This window comes from Ctenopharyngodon idella, chromosome 12 (assembly GCF_019924925.1).
Source record: "Ctenopharyngodon idella isolate HZGC_01 chromosome 12, HZGC01, whole genome shotgun sequence".
NCBI classification, from domain to species: domain Eukaryota; kingdom Metazoa; phylum Chordata; class Actinopteri; order Cypriniformes; family Xenocyprididae; genus Ctenopharyngodon; species Ctenopharyngodon idella.
This window is the reverse complement of record NC_067231.1, coordinates 28,264,268-28,283,560: the sequence shown is the minus strand read 5'-3', so window position 1 is coordinate 28,283,560 and position 19,293 is coordinate 28,264,268. Positions and strand designations below refer to the sequence as shown.

Genomic DNA, 19,293 nt, shown 5'->3' with positions numbered 1-19,293 from the left:
AAATGTCAAACATTAATAACCCCATTAATTACAATAAGTATTACATTTAAAAAATAACACAAGTAACAACATGCCTCTTTTTATCTTTATACTTCAAAATAAAAACTGTAACTTTTACTTTACATATCCAGAAACACTAATGTGTCCACAAATCCCTCATTAACAAATAGACACAAAAAACTTTGATATTCAACATAATACAGTGTCACAGATCACTGTTTTCCAAAAACACAAAATTCATGTTACCCTAACTAACTGTTGCAATTCATTCTTCTGCCAGCAGAGAGCATGTCCTGCTATGATGAAATAAATTGTCTTTGATCAATATGATTATCATTTGAAACTATATTTTTAATTAAGCAGCACCTGAATGTACATAAACAGCATGAAATTGTTAAAGAGTGTCGTCTGATGACTTGGTGGAGGATTACTGCTTGTTTAAGCTTGTTATATTTGTAAATGAGGACAAAACTGATATTGTTTATAGACTGAAAGTGAAGAAAACACTACTTTAAATTGTTTTGTTTACTTTTTATTTCTTTGAAGTTTATTTCTTTCACTTTGTTCCTGGTCTTTCATACAGTATGTTTGTCTCTCTTTATGATGGCCTAAAATACAGAAATAAATAACAAACTATAATGAAATGTACCAAACTTCTCTTGTGACGTTCTTGATTGTGTTTTAGTAAGTAATAAAACAGCACTATAACGATTTTGGTAGCCAGTGTGTTGTGTTGTGCATCTGTCGTCAGCATTATGGCATGAAGGGGAAATTTGCAGTTTAGTGACAGCAGCACCCCTCCGCTGCTGGCCAAAAAAGTCCCCGCAAAACTGTGTGAAAGTGAAAGTTCAGTCGCTCGTGTATATTGCTCGTGTCGCGGCAGCGACAGTCTCAGAGTGGAATGAACTCAGACGGTGAAGACATACAGACCAGAGGTGAGAATAACTCTCAACAAAAATAATATCCTTTACTAAAATGAAAGAATAGTTTAAAAAAAAATTAATCGTTTTTTTGAAACTAAGCGACTTTAAAATTAGTCCATACTAAGTTCAAATGAAGGCAGACTTACTGTTTTGAGCTTTTCGGAGCTGATTTAATCCAAGCAAACTTTTGCTGATAAATTCTGCTCAACTTTCAATAAATCATCTATATTTAATCCTGTTAAGTCTTACTTTTAGTGCAAATTTCTGTCCTTTTTTTCTATTACAGAATCAAAACCATGAATGCTGTAAATTCTGTGCAACTGTTCCTTCTGGTTTGGACTTTTACTGCTGTCTGTCGAGCTGATGATGGTAAGAGAATAAACTTTCCTCGAGTGTGTGAGAGTTTAGAGGAGGGACTGTTGAACGCTGAAGTCGAGCTAAAATGAGATATTCAGCTCTCTGCTTTGCAGCACGTTTGTCCAGGCTCTGGACTGGACAAAAGTATGGGAAGCCAAAGTCACCAAATGTTGGACGAGACAGCGCGGTTTTACAGAGCTCGCGCCGCGCTGACATGTCATCTGTGTTGAAGTTCAGATGGTTTTCCCTATACAAGATAATGGAGATAAAGAGAATCAGGGGCGGATCTAGAAAATTATTTATAGGGTGGCATGAGGTCTATGAGGGGTGGCAACACCAAAGCAAGCGCCAATGCATAGTTTTTGGAGATTTATGGCCTGACATACACAATTGTGTTCACAAACATTGCATTGCCACAAAGTAGTATACTGTTTAAAATTAAAAATAAATAACAAGATTTCAATATCCATCATGGCACCAAGTGAAGACACTATATGAAAAACATCAACAGATTCTAAATGAGTCTGAGCTTGTATCACTAATGGATATTATTAATATTACACAGGCTACCTCAATGGTATAAATCACATGTTTTAGTGCAAGTTAAAGAGCAACAAAAACTTGCATTTTGCAAACATTTTTTGATTTTTGTGTTATTAACAGAGGTGGGAATGTCAACCCTATCAACTACATACTCTAGCAACACCCCAACAATTGCATAGAAAGAGCCTAGCAACCACCTAGCAACACTTTAGCAATCACCCAGAACATCTATCAAGTACTTGAGTAAAAATACAGATATGTATCATAAAATATTACTCAAGTGAATGTATTAAGTGCTCCTTTTCAATTTTACTTGAGCGAAAGTACAAAAGTACTTGATTTTTAGTGTACTTAAGTAAAAAAGTACTGATTGATGAATGTTTATTTTGTAATTTTATATAGGCCACTTATATAATTTAATTTTTGTATTATATATTTTATATAATCTTATTGCTCAAAATAATTATGAATGATTATGAATTGTAAAATAGCCAGCACTAGTCAGTATGGATGGAAGATTAGTGGATGCAGATACATAATATGTAATGTGTGTTGATAAACAATATAAAAACAGACGAAACATATAGGGCTAAATTTGAAATTTGAAAAAAATTCTGCAGCAGCGCGGAAGATGAACGTGCATGTGTTATTTTAATTTGTGTTAGAGATGCACGATTCTGGATAAAATGCGAATCAAGATTTTTTTTGTTTCTTTCAAAATAGATATGATTCTCCCACGATTCTGAATAGACAACTAAACAAAATTGCGTATAATTATTTACTAGAGGACAAAATATTAATTGCTGCAGTCTATTTAAAAATATTTAATTAATTAACCCTTGTGCATTCAAAAAAAAAAAAAAAAAGTTACACATAGGTGCAAAATGGACAAAAATGTCCATGCCAAAAAACTGTCATAGAAATATGATTTATTAATATTTTTTTCCACTTTCACTGATGTCAATTTTTTAATCAGCATCTGTTCTATCCATAGATACCAAACATTCATTAATTTTAAGAACTTTAACCCTTTAAATGCTGGTTTGTTTACATAATGCCATAGGTGTTTTTTTTATGAAAAAATTAAAAATAGTAGTTTATTTTCATAAACTAAATGCTAAGCAGAAGCAATTTTTTTTTCTTTGCTTATTAGATTCTTGGGTGGGTCAATGAAGAACAACAGCATTCATTTTGAGGCATTTATATTTTTTATGTAGTGTCAGATTTTTCACAAAAACTAACACTTAGGTCCATAATGGACAAAAATGTACATGGCAAAAAACTGTCATAGAAATATTATATATTAATTTTTTTTTTTACACTTTCACTGACTGTTTTTTTTTTATCAGCATCTCTTCTATTCATAATTACCAAACATTCATTAATTTTCAGAATTTTAACGCTTTACAAATCGGTTTCTTTATATCCTCGGCTTCTAATGCACCTGTGTGCTCACTGTCAGTGGGCAACACTAGCTTCAGAGCTTCCTCTCATGAGTAACGTCTCTTCAAACAATGAAATGATCAACCCCTCAAGCACCACATATTTATAGGTTTGGCTGTGAGGACACCTGTGTGAACTCAAACTTTGTATAAAATCTACACAATCAGCATTTTCTTGTGGTGAAAACTAAAACAATGTGTTTAGGGGCTTCTGAACTTCTACTTCAAATTCAAGCATACCTTTTATCTCTGTACAAAAACAATAACAAGTGAAAAAGTGCAATCAAGGGTTAAGATGCGTGTTTGGTCGAAAAAGAAAAACCTCAAACCTTCTTTGACCTTTTTCATAGTTTTCACACGGCCCTATGACCCTGCCAAGGGTGTGACTCATACATGGAGTGGGATTTTTTGATTGCCAGTATGATATAATTTCTTTCAAACTAATTACACACATTACATTTTCAGTAAACAATGCAAACTACACTGACATCCTTACCAACATACCCACACAATTATAGCTGCATTATTTTTCAAATTGACTCTATAATATGCATAAGCAGAAAACACAAATAAAGCGAGTATTTCTTTTATATGCCAAATATGAAAATATGATAATTTGAAAATATGGCACAATCTAGTAAATAATGGTAAAAATGTAAAATTTGAAGCCTTGCCGATAGAATGAATGCCTATTGTATAATTTTATAGTCAAATGGCCCTGGGTTAAAAAATTGCAGTTTTAATGTGGACATTTTTGTCCTTAAGGTCCTGAGTGTGAGTATTTTTTTGTACGAAGGGTAAAATTGATTTTTTGAAGGAAATGAGGGTAAAATATTAAAATATTTTTATTGGAAAACACCTGAGCCAAAATTCATGTAGTTGGCATTAACAAAGGCACACTTATAACAAAAAACTAAACTGAAATGGACAAAAATGTCCATAAGGTTGCACAAGGGTTAATTAAAAAAAAAAAAAAGGTTTGAATGAATGATTTAATGACTCACTCCTAACTATTTCATATGTTTCTTTACTGGATGAATCAATGTTTTTGATAAAATCCTTTGAATGAATCATTCAATGTCAAATACATTTTAACAGTCACTTGTTGCCTCTTAGTGGCGTAACGATGTAATCGATACAACCGTCATTTAAAGTGACAAGTTAGTTTTAAAATGTGATTCATCTGTTTGAATCGAGATCGCGATATGTAGACACATTGATGTGGACGTGTTACAGCAGATTTAGTTCACAAACTACTGACAGTTGTGACCTAAATATGATTTTCAGTTACAATAATTCATCCTAAAATTCAACATTAGTAGGCTAACTTACTTTTTACCATCAGTCGCGCACGCACTCAGAGGATCCCCCAGTTCTTGGCTAATTTTCAGTCAGATCATCCACTGTGAGGGCCTCATCGACACGACAGCCAGTGGCACAGTTCCTCAACAAACCGTCCATACCGCCGTGATGAATACGATCCTCAATTGGATGGAACTGGAATAAATACTTTAAATGTTGCGATCCTATTGGACTTATGATAGCTACCTGAATCGTAACAAAGCACTGTTGGCCAGAGGAGAACTGGCCCCCCGACTAAGCCTGGTTTCTCCCAAGGTTTTTTTTCTCCATTTTAACACTTGTCTGCCACCTGATGTCACCTGATGGAGTTTGGGTTCCTTGCCGCTGTCGGCTTTGGCTTGCTTAGTTGGGGACACTTGACATTTGACTTGACATTTGATATTCAACAGTGCTTTGATCTGCCTGCATTGACACTATTCTTTTAAGAGCTGCTGTGCAGCCAAATAATGTACCAGTTATCAATGTAAAGCTGCTTTGACACAATCTACATTGTAAAAAGCGCTATATAAAAAAAGGTGACTTGACTTGACTTGTAAATTCATTCACTGGAGACGGATCATTGAATCAATGAGTTGTTGACGCGAGAACAGCTGCAATACGATCAGTCCAATTCGTGAATGAATTGTTGATGTGATTTGTGAACCGATTTAACAGGATGATTGAAAAGAATCAGTTCGTGCACGAATCGCACACCGCTTTTGCGTCTCTGAGCATGTGACGATTTCTTCATTTTAAAATAATGAGTAGCCTAACGAAATGTTTTAGGAAATGTAGTGGAGTAAAAAGTACGATCTTATGCTTTGGAATGTAGTGAAGTAAAAGTTGCTCAAAATACTCGAGTAAAGTACAGATACTTGAAAAATGTACTTAAGTACAGTAACGAAGTAAAAATATGTTACTGTCCACCACTGTTGTACAAACCTCAAACTTCCAGGTCAAAATAAAATGTTCTAGTCAAAAGCCTATTCATGTCTGACAAAATCAAACTTTGGCGACAGATGACACACAAAACTTCACAAATACACAGACGACTGCACTGCCCAGTGAACACTAGTGATATATAATCACTGTAACTAAAATACCTCTTACTGGGATTCAGGAATTATTTTGCAGCTCAATGTCTACTACACTATACAAAAATAAATATACAGATGCAGATACAGTAAAATACAGCAATGAACTTTTGGAGGGAATTTTTTTCATTTTACTATTGTAAATTGATCTTGCAGTAGATGAAAAGCATGAGAAAAATATGTATAAACTTGGTATGCACCACAGTACAGTAAATTCAGCATTCTCTGCACATTTGGCCAAATTTCATTACAATACAGTACTATAGCAGTGTATTGGTCACAACACTATATCCCTAGGCAGTCATTTCTCAGTTCTGCAAAAATACAGTGGGCTACACATATCAAATGGCTACAAAGAAAGTTGACAATCACAAGTTTGAGGTTGTACAACGTGCTACAGTTTACTGTACATAGAAGAGTGAAATTTCCATCATCTATAGTACTGATATTGTGTGAGTTTAAAACCCTGGTAATTGATTCTTTCAGCTCTCTCAGATTTTGACTGGTGTGTCATCAGTTTTGCTACCTAATGTTGTCATTGTTAAACGTTTTGAGTGTCTTTGTTTTGAGAACTGATCGAATGGTTTGGGAAACTGGGCTAACTGAATCAATCGAGAAAAGCTAAAATACATTTAGATTCTTACTCTGCTATTATTTTCTGTGATCGGGATCTTCTTATTGATTTCTTGTTATTGTTTTGTCGGATGACAAAAATCCATGATGAAAGTGGAGCGGGCGGTCGGTGAATCAGCTCGCCAAAAAATTACGAAACGAATCTCAGACATATTCGGATGGGATTACATTTCTCACAGGACTTCTGAGTTAGCCGGGAAGCAGTAATTTTCCGATTCACGAACAAATGGGGAAAAAATTCGGAAGTGAACTTGGCTGCGCTATGTGTTTTTGACTCTCAAAGAACCGGTTCATAAGAGTCATTTGTTAATGAAGCTGACTACACTGGGCGCGCGTGCAACCATCATGCACAGTTTATTGAAAGACGTGTTTTGCCATTATTTTGCGTTACACTGTCTTTTTTAGGTCATCACATTGAAGCGCCGCTGCTGAAAAGCAGTGCTTGAAACACTGCTTACATTTATATTTTATTCTGTGATATTTTTGGGGTGGCAGATGGGGTGGCAAAGCTTTTTCTTAGGGTGGCAGTTGCCACCCGTGCCACCCCGGTAGATCCGCCCCTACTTTAAGAGAATGAAATTATACATTTCTTTTGCTTATTATCTTTCATATTAGTAGTAGTAGATTACATGTAAACACACTGTATTGTTCCTTAGGCTACGATTGCATGCTTAAATAAGCCTAAATGATGAAAAAATACTATACTAGGCCTATATGTTTTTGAACCATATAGTAAATTGTATCATACTGTATATATTATATTATTTACACTTTGTTAATGCATGTTACAGCATACAGTGAACTGATAAACTAATAAATAGCTACTGTAGGCCTAGTATACTATAGTTTTTACTACAGTAAACTGTAGTGTATATAATAGTATAATATACCCTATTGTAGAAAACTGTACAGTATTGTGTAAAGTAATTTGTTTATATTACTATTGTTGTTCTGTTAGGTTTCAGCAACTATAGAATTACCACAACAAAGGAACTCAAGTACTTTACTATAGTATGGTTCAAAACCACTATAGTATTTACAATAAATTTCTATAGTATTTTTTCACCTGGGTATATACCATGCATATACACACACTTCAGTTGTAGTTTAAGATTTGAATGTTTTTAAAAGAAGTCTTTTCTGCTCACCAAAGCTGCATTTATTTGATCAAAAACACAGTAAAAACAGCAATAATGTAAAATACTTATGGGTTTGGAACAACATGACTGTGAGTAAATGACAGAATTTTCATTTTTGGGTGAACTAACCCTTCAACACTGTTTTGCTACAAACTGTCCTGACCAACCCTCACCCACCACCCTAATAACTATTTTAGCATTTACAGGAAAGGGAAGATAATGTTCTCTTTTTTAAGCAAGTGCTAAATCATCAGTTGCTTTAAATGCTTGAGCTCTTTATTTCTGATTGGCTATCAATGTTTTTGTTCATCAATATTGTAAAATATTTTTACATTTTAAAATAGGCCTAACTGTTTTCTATTTGAGTTTTAAAATATTAATTGTGATTAAAGCTGAATGTTCAGCATCATTACTCCACTCTTCAGTGTCACATGATCCTTCAGAAATCATTCTAATATGATGATTTGCTGCTCAAGAAATATTTATTAATTTTGAAAACAGATGTGTGCAATTTTTTTTCAGGATACTTTTTTGATTCTTTGATTCTTTTGATAGAAAGTTCAAAAGAACAGCATTTATCTGAAATATAAAGCTTTTGTAACATAAATGTCTGCTGTAACTTGATCAATTTAATGCATCCTTGCTGAATAAAAGTATTCTTTATTGAAATGGTAGAATTACAGTAAATGGTTGTTGTGTTCTTTAAACTTTTATCCCAGTTTTGAAACTGTAATATTGGTCCCCAAATTCCACTCCTACATTAGAATTGTTTTAATGACTGCATATAATCTGATCAATGTTTACTAATGTACTAATTTACTAATGCTCGGACACACTCGATTTCTCTCCCGCGGCGTTCGCTTCGCTTTTGTCCAGTCCGGCGCCTCATAGTCACGCTCGTCGGGAAAGTGAGTGAAACACACACACAAACACATATTTATATGAAATAATACGGCATTAATAGCGGTTCACTTCCGCGATTTGGTACGTTTGCGTTCATATCAGCAGCGAACCGAACCGAAATTCACTTGAACCGGACCCGAGTTCAGAAGACAGCGTTCACATCATCCAAACGTACCGAACTCTGACGTCAATCGAACCCAGGTGCGCACCAAAAGTGCTAATGTGAAAGCGCAAAATGTTTTGAATATGAATTTGATTGATATATATACAAAAAATAAATAAATAAATAAATAAATAAATAAAGAAGCATACTCAGTATGCTTTAGTGATATTCAGTGAAGTCAATTTGATTGTTTTTTATTATTAAAGCTACAGGCATTTCTATTATTGTTCGATTGCTGTATTATATGATATACATTGTTATTTTTCAGGTGTCTGCAGTGTAAGCTGTAAGAATGTGACTGGAATTGTGGGTGAAGAAGTAAATTTCACCTGCAGTGTCCCTCAGCAGTGCTCTGAATGCTGCATTAAAATGTATAAGTTTCAATACCCTGAGGAATATGAGTCAACAATCTGTAGAGAAGATCATCCTCTGGACTCCTGTGAACAGAGAAACAGCTTCACATGCAGATACACTCCAACTACAGCACTACCAGGACCGTTCAGATTCATGGCACAAACAAAGTGTGGAATATTAAACACAGAAGACACTGTGGACAAAACAGGTACTGTATATAATACTGTTGTTTATAATTCAGTAAATGTTTGCAATTGTACATTTATTTTCAGTCTACTAACAGTGGTTTAAAATCTGTTAACAGAGCCCATTAAACCTGAAACTGTTACTGAAGATCCTGACAAAAATGATACTGCATTCTTTTATAATTATATATTGAATACAAATTCAGGTTACTAACAGAACACAAGAAGCTGTTATAGAGCAATAAAACTACTTACTGCTGCTGTTATATAAACATTACTGTATATAATCAATCAAGTGACACATTTCAACTTTATTTCTGATGTGTAAAATGACACATGAAATGAAATTAGTTTTCTGTTGATGTATTAAACTGATATAAACTTGTTTTTTCTTCAATAAGATGTCTGCAGTGTAAGCTATGAGGATGTGACTGAAACTGTGGGGAAAGAAGCAACTCTCACCTGCAGCGTCCCTCAGAAGCTCTCTGAATGCTGCATGACAATGTATAAGTTTTATTACACTGAGATCTATAAAGACCATAAAGTAATCTGTAAACAAGAGTTTCCTCTGGACTCCTGTGATCAGAGAAACAACTACACATGCAGATACACTCCAACTACAGCAATGACGGGAAAATTCAGCTTCTTTGTGCAAACAGTCAAGTGTGGAACGATAAAAACAGAGTTCACTGTGGACATAACAGGTACTGTATATAATACTGTTGTTTATAATTCAATAAATTATTTTCAATTTACTAACAGTTGTTTAAAATCTGTTAACAGAGCACAGTAAACTTAAGACTGAAACTGAAGATCCTGGTAAGAAATATATTACATTCTATTATAGTTATTACTGAGTATGAATTCAGGTCAGAACACAGGAAGCTGTTAGATATTCTTATTCTTATAAACTATTTGCTACTGTTGTTATTTAACAAGAATCAAACAAGTAGTTATTTATAATACAGGTATCATACCATATTAAAAAATAACTGATCATTGTTTACTGTTCTGAATTACTATAAAAATGGAAACTGCTCTTCCATCACTTGCCAGAAATATCCTTAATGTCAAGTCACAGAAATTGAAGGATGCTTAAAGTTTAAGTCTTATTAGAGAGTTTACAAATATTGACAGTTTGATATGTTTCAGTATAGAGTACGTTTAGATATGTGTACAAATTCTAACAGCAGCAGAAGTCTGTGTGAGAAGTCCAATAGGCTGAAATATGGTCATTTTATGAACAATTTTATGCATTTGAATGCATCTAAAGACATTACGGAATATTCTTAATTTTATTATAAATCATATCAAACAGGTCATGGATCTCCGCTCAATGGTGCTGCTGTTGGCTGTTTCATCACCATCATCATCATCTTCATCATCGGGATGTCAGTCTATTGTGTAAAGAGGTTCAAACGCTCCAACCCTTCTGGATTACAGATAGAATAAGAAAGAGGTGCTTCTGAAGAACCAACAATGACAACAGTAAATGATCAGAATGAAACAAAATGAAAGCTGTGAGTTTTGTTTCATTTTTCATGTAAAGATAATGTTCCGATTAAGTAAGGTGCTGTTTATACGACACTGTTTTCAGCTAAAAACACACAACTTGTCTGTTTATTTACACGACAACAGCATTTTGGTGGCCTGAAAATGCAAAGTTCTGAATACACATTTTCAAAGTTCAAATTTTTCTGTGTAAACTGCAAAAACATGAATCTGTGAAAATAGTGACGTCATGCACATGTGTATTACATGTTTAGTCTAACCACCTTATGGGCCTTTATCACACTTCCGTGTTCGAAAAGCGGAAGCTTGTATCAACGGCTGTGCCCACAGCACGGGATTGTTGTGAATTATGTACAATTCAGCACAGATACTTCTTATACAACCTTAGTTTATTGTGAATCAGAGAAAAAGGGTGTCGTAATATTCTGACGGTTATTTCATGATTTAAAGGGGAGCAAGCAAGCCATACTGTATGTGTATGTGCAGAGTCTGAACAACTTATTTTATTGCAGAACTGCAAGAATACAAAATGCAAACAACATATCACGTTAAAAAGTATTAGAATTAGACAAATCATGAAATATAAAGTCTATTTTTGAGGGGTAATAAATTAAAGGTTTGGGGGAATTTGTTAAAACTATAATGTTCGCATTTTTTTCACGCACTCACTTAATGCAATCATCAATAATTAGATCAAATTGAAGTCGTTTAAATAAAGGAATATTTCCAGCCCATAGACGATTGTATAAATAAATGGTTTGATCATCATAAATGAGTCGTATCCTCCGTGTTTGAGTACAGTGATTGGATAGTGTTATACTGTAGACAATGATGGGTGGTAATATAATGCAAAAATGAACAAAATAACATTAAAAATCAAATTAAATCAGTCCAGTGTTTCCTGCCCTGCTTGTTAATCTCCTCATGACTGGCAGTGCTGACAATCTCAGATAATGTTACACAATAAAATAAAAAGATGACATACACAGTAGGGTATCGTGTAAATAAATAGTTTTAAATATTGACAATAATGCAGGCGGAAATTCCTTTACACTACTAATCGGAGCAGGGTGTGACGACACTGGATAAAGGCCATTATTTTTCATCATGTTTTCTGTCAAGGTGCAAGTCTTCCGATTTATTAGCTGCTATAGGAAATAACGAGAAGAATATCAAAGTGCAGTAAACTGTAAAAAATAAGGTGGATATCATGCACGTTTGGCACGAGTGCTCTGTAAAAGAATGTGTATGCGCAGGCGCAAAGTCTTTATTTACAAAGTGACATCGCCAACATGTGGACATTAAATACCTTTTTGTGAGGTCGGTAATAAATAAAGGCAGACTTAGAGTACTGGCCAACTGATGATACGGTTGCAGATGTATTAACAAAACCAGCTCAAGTTAATGAAATTTAGCTTGTTTACATTCGGTGTGTGAACTTTGTATACTTATGTTGAAATAATAAATATGTATAAGTATTATGCTCTCATTTTTTATTTGTATTTGTAATTTTATGTGGTTTTCCAGCTTTGTTTTTTCTCTGTGGAACAGGCAATCCAATCAAATTGCGAAGTGTATGTCATGTGACCTAATCTGTGACTTATGTTTAATAAAAATGTGCCAGTCAGAGTGACTGGATGATGGGAAAGAGTACAACGTAGTTGTGTGTTATTTGCGTACTCTGTTAACAGGTTATGGGCCCAGTAATGTACTATAATTTGGGTGTTAAGACGCCGGGTGAAAGTCGCAACGAATACTGCGTGTACCCGAGTTTGAGTGAGACAAGACCTACCGACAACATGAGTAGAAGGGAAAAGGAATCGAAAACAACAAGCCGCAAACAAACTTGCGAACACAGTAAAATCCGGGTACTTCAACCAATAGTTCTAGGAACTATGAAAAGGTTCCTCCAGTGCATGAAAACGTTGAAGACGTGCAATGTCCATGTGGCTATTCGAACCACTGTTGTATGATTGACGTGTTAAAATCGTCTGATCACCTGAATGCATACACACAGTTAAACATGCTGAGAAGATACTGTTTATGCGATCACAGATATCTTGTGCATCACAGCACACACGAGCTCTGAGGCAGTCTGTCTGAATCGAGATGTGTTATAGGCTGACCATCAGTCTCCACGACAGGTACGGCATTTGGTTAAAGCATACACTTATATCCTTCACCAACTGTAAGCTCTGTCAGTAGCTGTGGTCTACTAAAAGCATCAAAGGCATCAGGGCTAAAGTAGAGAGAACAACAACGCGGGTCTTTAGGAAGTTTTATTCGTCCACATTCTTTACAAATTGGGCCCAATTAGCCATTTCTCTACATAAAGATGGCGTAGGCTATAAGAAGATTGCCAAGACCCTGAAACTGAGCTGCAGCACGGTGGCCAAGACCATACAGCAGTTTAACAGGATAGGTTCCACTCAGAACAGGCCTCGCCATGGTCGACCAAAGAAGTTGAGTGCACGTGCTCAGAGTCATATCCAGAGGTTGTGTTTGGGAAATAGACGTATGAGTGCTGCCAGCATTGCTGCAGAGGTTGAAGGGGTGGGGGGTGTGGGGGAAATTTTGAGTTTCTGTATAATTTCCATATGATTTTACTTATATGCTTATGGTTAAATGATTTTGTTATTCTCAGAAGTGTTTAAGTATGCATTCTTTGGGTGACAAGTGGAAAACAAAAATATTTACAAAAATACGAGGGGTGTACTCACTTCTGTGAGATACTGTATATTCATCCTAAGGCTAGGACCTGAACATATCAAGTCAAGTCACCTTCATTTATATAGCGCTTTTACAATACAGATTGTTTCAAAGCAGCTTTACTGTGATAATAGGAAATTAATGGAACAGAAATTGTTTTGGCTTTACAGCAGCTCTAAAAAAAAGTTATTGTCCAGCTAAAGTATTGGTTGACTCAATTCCGTTATAAAAATCATAAGTTATTAACTTAGGGGCCGATTACATGACACCATTTTCAGCTAAAAGCAAAAAACTTTTAATGTGTTCTGGCCATATATCAATTGTATCAAATGCATGGTATCATATTTATACACACGGTAATTATGCCATGTTTCTTTTAGTCATTTTATCCCATAATTTTAACTATAAAATCCAACTTAAACAGATCTGTATCCTTTATTCCATTTAACCTTTAATAAATGTTTTTCTCTACTGGTTAAAAGTTTTCAGAAATTTTAACTTAAATCTTTTAGGATTCAAAATGTTATTCTGAGTTCCGCAATTCAATTGTAGCAATATTCCTTCACTAAAACAAACAATTAAAAATAGCTTTAGTTAACCTCTCACATTGTTTGAATCTCACACTATTGTCCTTATATCAACTTCCTACAGAATTTTTCTTCAATAAAATTGTTAATACACCATATTTTAACAAAATTTCCAAAATTCATCAAATGCCCATTTACTTTATGTAATGTATCCTGTCCCTTTCATGAACAGGTATGCTGCTGCCATTTTATCAGGAAATTATCCTATATGTTCATGTCTCATTTTCAACCAAACTGTTTCTATATTTACATTTCCACCGGTGGAACATAGAGACAAACGGACAAACAAATGAGAAACACAATGTTCTACTCTGATTTGCTTTCAATTTAGTCAAACTGCACAGTTCATTATTAAAACAATGGTCAACCCACCTTCCTCACCAGAAACACTAGTATATATAACCTATTAGCTTTGCTAATATTTAAAATAAATATTGCAAAAAAACTCTCTTCTCAATTTTTACGTCGAGCGAGACCTTCTCTCATCTCGATTTTTTACGTCTGAGTCTAGGCAATACATTACCGAGGACAGCATCAGGCAAGTGTACATATCTCTAATAGGAAAAAGGAACACTTACCACTTACGTCTTGGTCCAATTCATGCTCCTGTGGTTCTGGATTCCCCCCACGGACGAGCCCCCAGATTGTTGGATGAAAATTATGGACCTCCAATACTTAATCAATATAATGCAGAGCAGATAGAGCACCGGTACCGGGGACCAAGAATGACACAAACACGAGAAGTGCTGTTCACTCAAAGTCAAAGTTTACTGAGCTCGCTGTAACTTATATATAGCAAGTCAAGGGCATTAGGCCAACTTCAAACAAAGGAAAGCTAAATTCATGTATGGTCTCATCATCCATATCAAAGAAGCATTAAGAAGTGAATAACTCCTTATAATTTCAATTTCAATTTTATTTGTATAGCGCATTTACAACAGCCCCCAGGCTGACCAAAGTGCTTTACAGAAGAGCAAGAATATTACACATACACGGAAAATAGACCAGAGAAAAATTTAAAACCACCCATTTTAAAATTTAACATATCACAGTAGTCAATACACTAAGGAAAATAAAGTTTTTAGCAAGGACTTAAAGGTAGACAAAGAAGGGGCCAGTCTAATCTAAGGGCAGGGTATTCCAGAGTCGAGGCCCTGCCACCGCAAATGCACGCTCCCCTCTAGGCTTTAGTCTAGCGCGAGGAACCACCAACAAGGCCAAGTCACAGGATCGTAGGCTTCTAGATGGAGTATAAGAATGAAGAAGTTCAGATAAATAGAGAGGAGCTTTGTTATGTAGGGATTTATAAACGAAGAGGAGAATTTTAAAGTCTATTCTCTGACAAATCGGCAACCAGTGAAGGGATCTAAGAATTGGAGTGATGTGTTCATGTTTACGACACTTTAAAAGAAGTCTGGCTGCAGCATTTTGGACAAGCTGAAGCTTGAGATTTACATATACCGCAATATAAAGAATTGCAGTAATCTAGACGCGACGTAACAAACGCATGAACAGCCATTTCTAAAGTTTTTGGAGTGAGAAAGTTTTTAATTTTAGACAGTAAACGAAGCTGATAAAAACTGGATCCAATAACAGAGGAGATATGTCTATCAAATTTTAAATGCTGGTCAATAATAATACCTCTAAAAACGGATAAACTTTCTAGCTCAGGGCTTATACACTGAGAGTTCTCATTAGGACCGAAAACAATTACCTCGGTCTTGTCCTCGTTGAAGAAGAGGAAATTTTGGGCTAGCCATAATTTAACCTCCTCTAAACATTGGAGAAGAGAAGTGATCGCAGTGGAGTTGTTTTTCTTGACTGGAAGATAGATTTGAGTGTCATCTGCGTAGAAATGAAAAGACACACCATGTCTTCGTAGAATAGAGCCCAGAGGCATCATGTACAGAGAGAAAAGAGAGGGAGCTAAAATAGAGCCTTGTGAAAGGCCACAGGTCAGAGGAGCAGGGGAAGAGGAATGAGGGTTTAAGATTGTCAATCACCTCCTTCAATTCCTGGAGATCGATGGGTTCAAAAGCATCCAAAAATGCAGAGGCAGATGACATGATTGGAGAGATGGTTAAAGTTAAGGTGGAGCAGACATCACATCTTAAGTTAGTAATTTTGTCAGTAAAATATCTCAAGAAGCTTTCACAGAGAGCATCAGAGGCAACAGGCAAGGTGTTAACAGAAGGATTGGTAACAGATTGAATAATTGAAAACAAAACCTTAGGTTTAGAGTGATTAGTTTCAATTAGGTTAGAGAAGTATGCAGCTTTTGCAGACTTTTCTGCAGTCTGGTAAGATGTAAGAGAGTCTCTGAACATTTGAAGAGAGATATGCAGCCTGTCTTGTTTCCATTTACGTTCTGCCTTTCTACAGTTTTCAGAGTTCAAGAGGTTAAGATGTTGATCAGCATCCAAGTCAGATGACGGTTGATCCAAGTGCAATGTTGAGCAACATTCGGCAAAACACATGTTGAAATTTGAGCTAAACTGTGGAGAGTAGAAATGAGAAAGACTTACAGTTGTATTAGAAAAATGAGCATGAATAGAACAGTGTGGCTCTTATAGGAAATAACAAGATACTCCTTAAAGGTGTGGATTAAAAACAAGAAAAGAATAACTTAAAAAACAGTATAAGACATCAAGGAGAAATTAAGCAAAACACTTTCTTCTTAACAGTCAGAAAGTACAGAGAGACAGAAGGTAGCTTAATCTACCTGGCAACATATACAAGACCAGACTTGTAAGTTAAGCAAACTGTCACAATATTTTACTAAGCCAACTGTAGAACAGTGGAATACTGTCAAGCATGTTTTAAGATATTTGAAAGGCACCCAAGACAAAGAACTGTGCTACAGGAAAGGTGCAAATGAGAACTTGATACAGGTATACAGTGACGCGAATTGGGCAGTTGATGTAACTGATAGACAAAGTACTACGGGTTACTGCATTAGCCTAAACAAGAAAAGTACTGGAGTGTTTATACCTACAGCAATTGCTACAAAACACTGATGGTCTGAAGTATGAGTCTAAAGACTATGAAGACAAACAAGCATCGGATGAAATGGACTCAAGTCCCGATATTCACTGCAAAGTTCTTTTTTCTTCTTTGTTTAGGGTAAAACAAAGTTGGAAATAATTTATTGGCTGGTTAGTGCGAGATGCATTCTGGGATAACTGACTGTCTCCAGCCTGCGGTGGACATCCAACCCGGCCCACATCCAAGTGTCAGGCCCATGCCGCCCTTCAGCCAATTTGCCAGGAACAAATTACAGATTCATAAGACCGCCAGTTAGGTATACACAAGACAAATTATTATATCTCATGTTTAACCACTACAAAGACATCAGAGCCAGTGGCAAACGTCAGAAGGATTAGCCGAGGTAAGGCTGTTCTCGGCAGGGTACATGAGCGCTGAGTGCCCAGTGATCAAATTTTCTAATAGGTGCTATCTTTATCAATAAACCACAGATTTGAGCTTTAAACCAGTACATTCTCGACTGAAAAACTCTTAAAAATACATTTTATGAAATAATAACAGTAGGATGTTTAAATTACGTGGGTTTTCTCCTCCGCTATTGACGCTTGCTGGTTAGTGTGCGAGATGCATTCTGGGACACCTGGCTGTCTCAATCCGCACAAGTCACCTCTTGATGCATCCTCTAAATGTAAAATATTAAAAGACGCTTAATATTACAGTTTTTTACAGACGCTAGGACACATTTCTCAATACTTAGGTCACTTTTGCAAATCTCTTCACACAGTGAGCACAACAGAAGTCTATGTGGGCTAAACTGAGGATCAATTATCATTCAGTGACTACATCTCTCAAATTTCATGAATTCTTTTCTCACTCAGACACAACAACTGCCAAAACTCTTTGTACGTACAGGCCAATTTACACATGCTTACATACTGTTTTCAAAACTGTTAAACTTAAGTTCAAAACAATAACATATAGTTTTTCTCAACTGCTTACACACATTTTCAAAACTTTGCCTCTTTTTTCAAAACTTTACACACAAATCCAAGAATTGCACACACAAAATGCAAAATGCCTCACATCTCTTGCAAAATGAAGCACTGCATTCAAAATATCACAAACACATCTCAAAAGCAAACATTTGTCTTACTTTTCAAACACATTTGCCATAATATTCTATTTTTGGATGTATCATATACACACAGTTATTCAAAAGCTAAAGCTCTTCTTTCATAAGCTGCTATGTACATTTCTGTACAAGATTGAAAGTAATTGGCAGAGATATGTTGAAAAATTCATGGTAAACAGGAAAGCAAGATTGAAAAAGCCATTTATTTTTTTTTTTTTACTGTAAGCATTTGTGGTTGTGAATACAGTATTGCACAGTACAGAATAAAATATAATACATCAACCATGTGTATTTTGACAAAAAAAAAAAAAAAAACTAGCATAATTTTTGAAAAAGGTGAATATTCCAAAGGAATGGTGTGTATGTGTGTCCTGGTAGGGGACCAAATGTCCTCACAAGTATAGTAATACCAGTGCATTTTGACTTTGTGGGGACATTTATATGCAGAATATACAGTATAAAAACCATTACGCCATGGAGTGTCCCCATAGAACATGGAAACCCAACATGTGTGTGTTGTGTGTGTGTTTGTTGGTGAGCGAGATGGTTGGGTGTATCTAGGCTTCATCTCTCCTCCTGGCTGGGTCCGGCCACAATAGCGCCAGTGTCTCCACATGCCTCTTCCATTGCCTGGAGAAGTGTTATGTTGACATAGGGATGACTATCATGCACTTTCCAGCAACCATGTGTAGAAAAAATCCTCAATAGGGTTTAGAAATGATGAATATGGAAGCAAATAAACAACAGAAAAGTTGTTCAAAATCTATAACTTGACCTTTGGCCTATTTATAGGCCTATTCTAAAGCCATGATTGGCTGGTGTTAAGTAAAGCAATGAGTGTTTGCACATGTGAGGAGTTAGTGTGAGGCACTGATGAATTAGTGTGGCATTTTGATTGGTTGTGTTTGAAAAAGGAACTCAAGATACTTCCTGTTAGATTTTTGTGTGTTACATAGAGAATTGTGTGTTGTGTTTTGCAAAAAGTGTTTTATGAAATTGAAAACTGAGTCGAAGGCTGAGAATTAGTATATGGTTTTGCGGATTTGGTGTGTGGTTCTGCTGTTTGAGTGTCAGGTTTCAGAAATTGTGTGACGAGTAAAGATTTTGTGTGTAAGCAGTTGAAAAAAACTGTAATACAAAACTGAATAAGACAGAAATTTGCTACATTTCTACAGTAATATAGTTATGAAATATATTCTGAATCTAAAAAATCAAATACTATCAAAACAATTAGATGAAACTGAACACCTACACAAGCATTAGTCTTTCAATTTCATTACCATCAATTCAA

At 35.4% G+C, this 19,293-nt stretch overlaps 1 protein-coding gene across 1 annotated transcript in view; it reads left to right on the top strand.

Annotated features, from left to right (window-relative positions):
• Window positions 1-12,245, top strand: part of LOC127523260 (uncharacterized) — a 73,265-nt gene extending 61,020 nt beyond the window's left edge. The window contains exons 9-11 of the mRNA XM_051913775.1: window positions 9,479-9,781; window positions 9,861-9,896; window positions 10,396-12,245. Of these exons, the coding sequence (XP_051769735.1) occupies window positions 9,479-9,781; window positions 9,861-9,896; window positions 10,396-10,529 (473 nt within the window). The 3' untranslated portion in view covers window positions 10,530-12,245. The remainder of the gene's footprint in view (window positions 1-9,478; window positions 9,782-9,860; window positions 9,897-10,395) is intronic.
• Window positions 12,246-19,293: the final 7,048 nt, after the last annotated feature.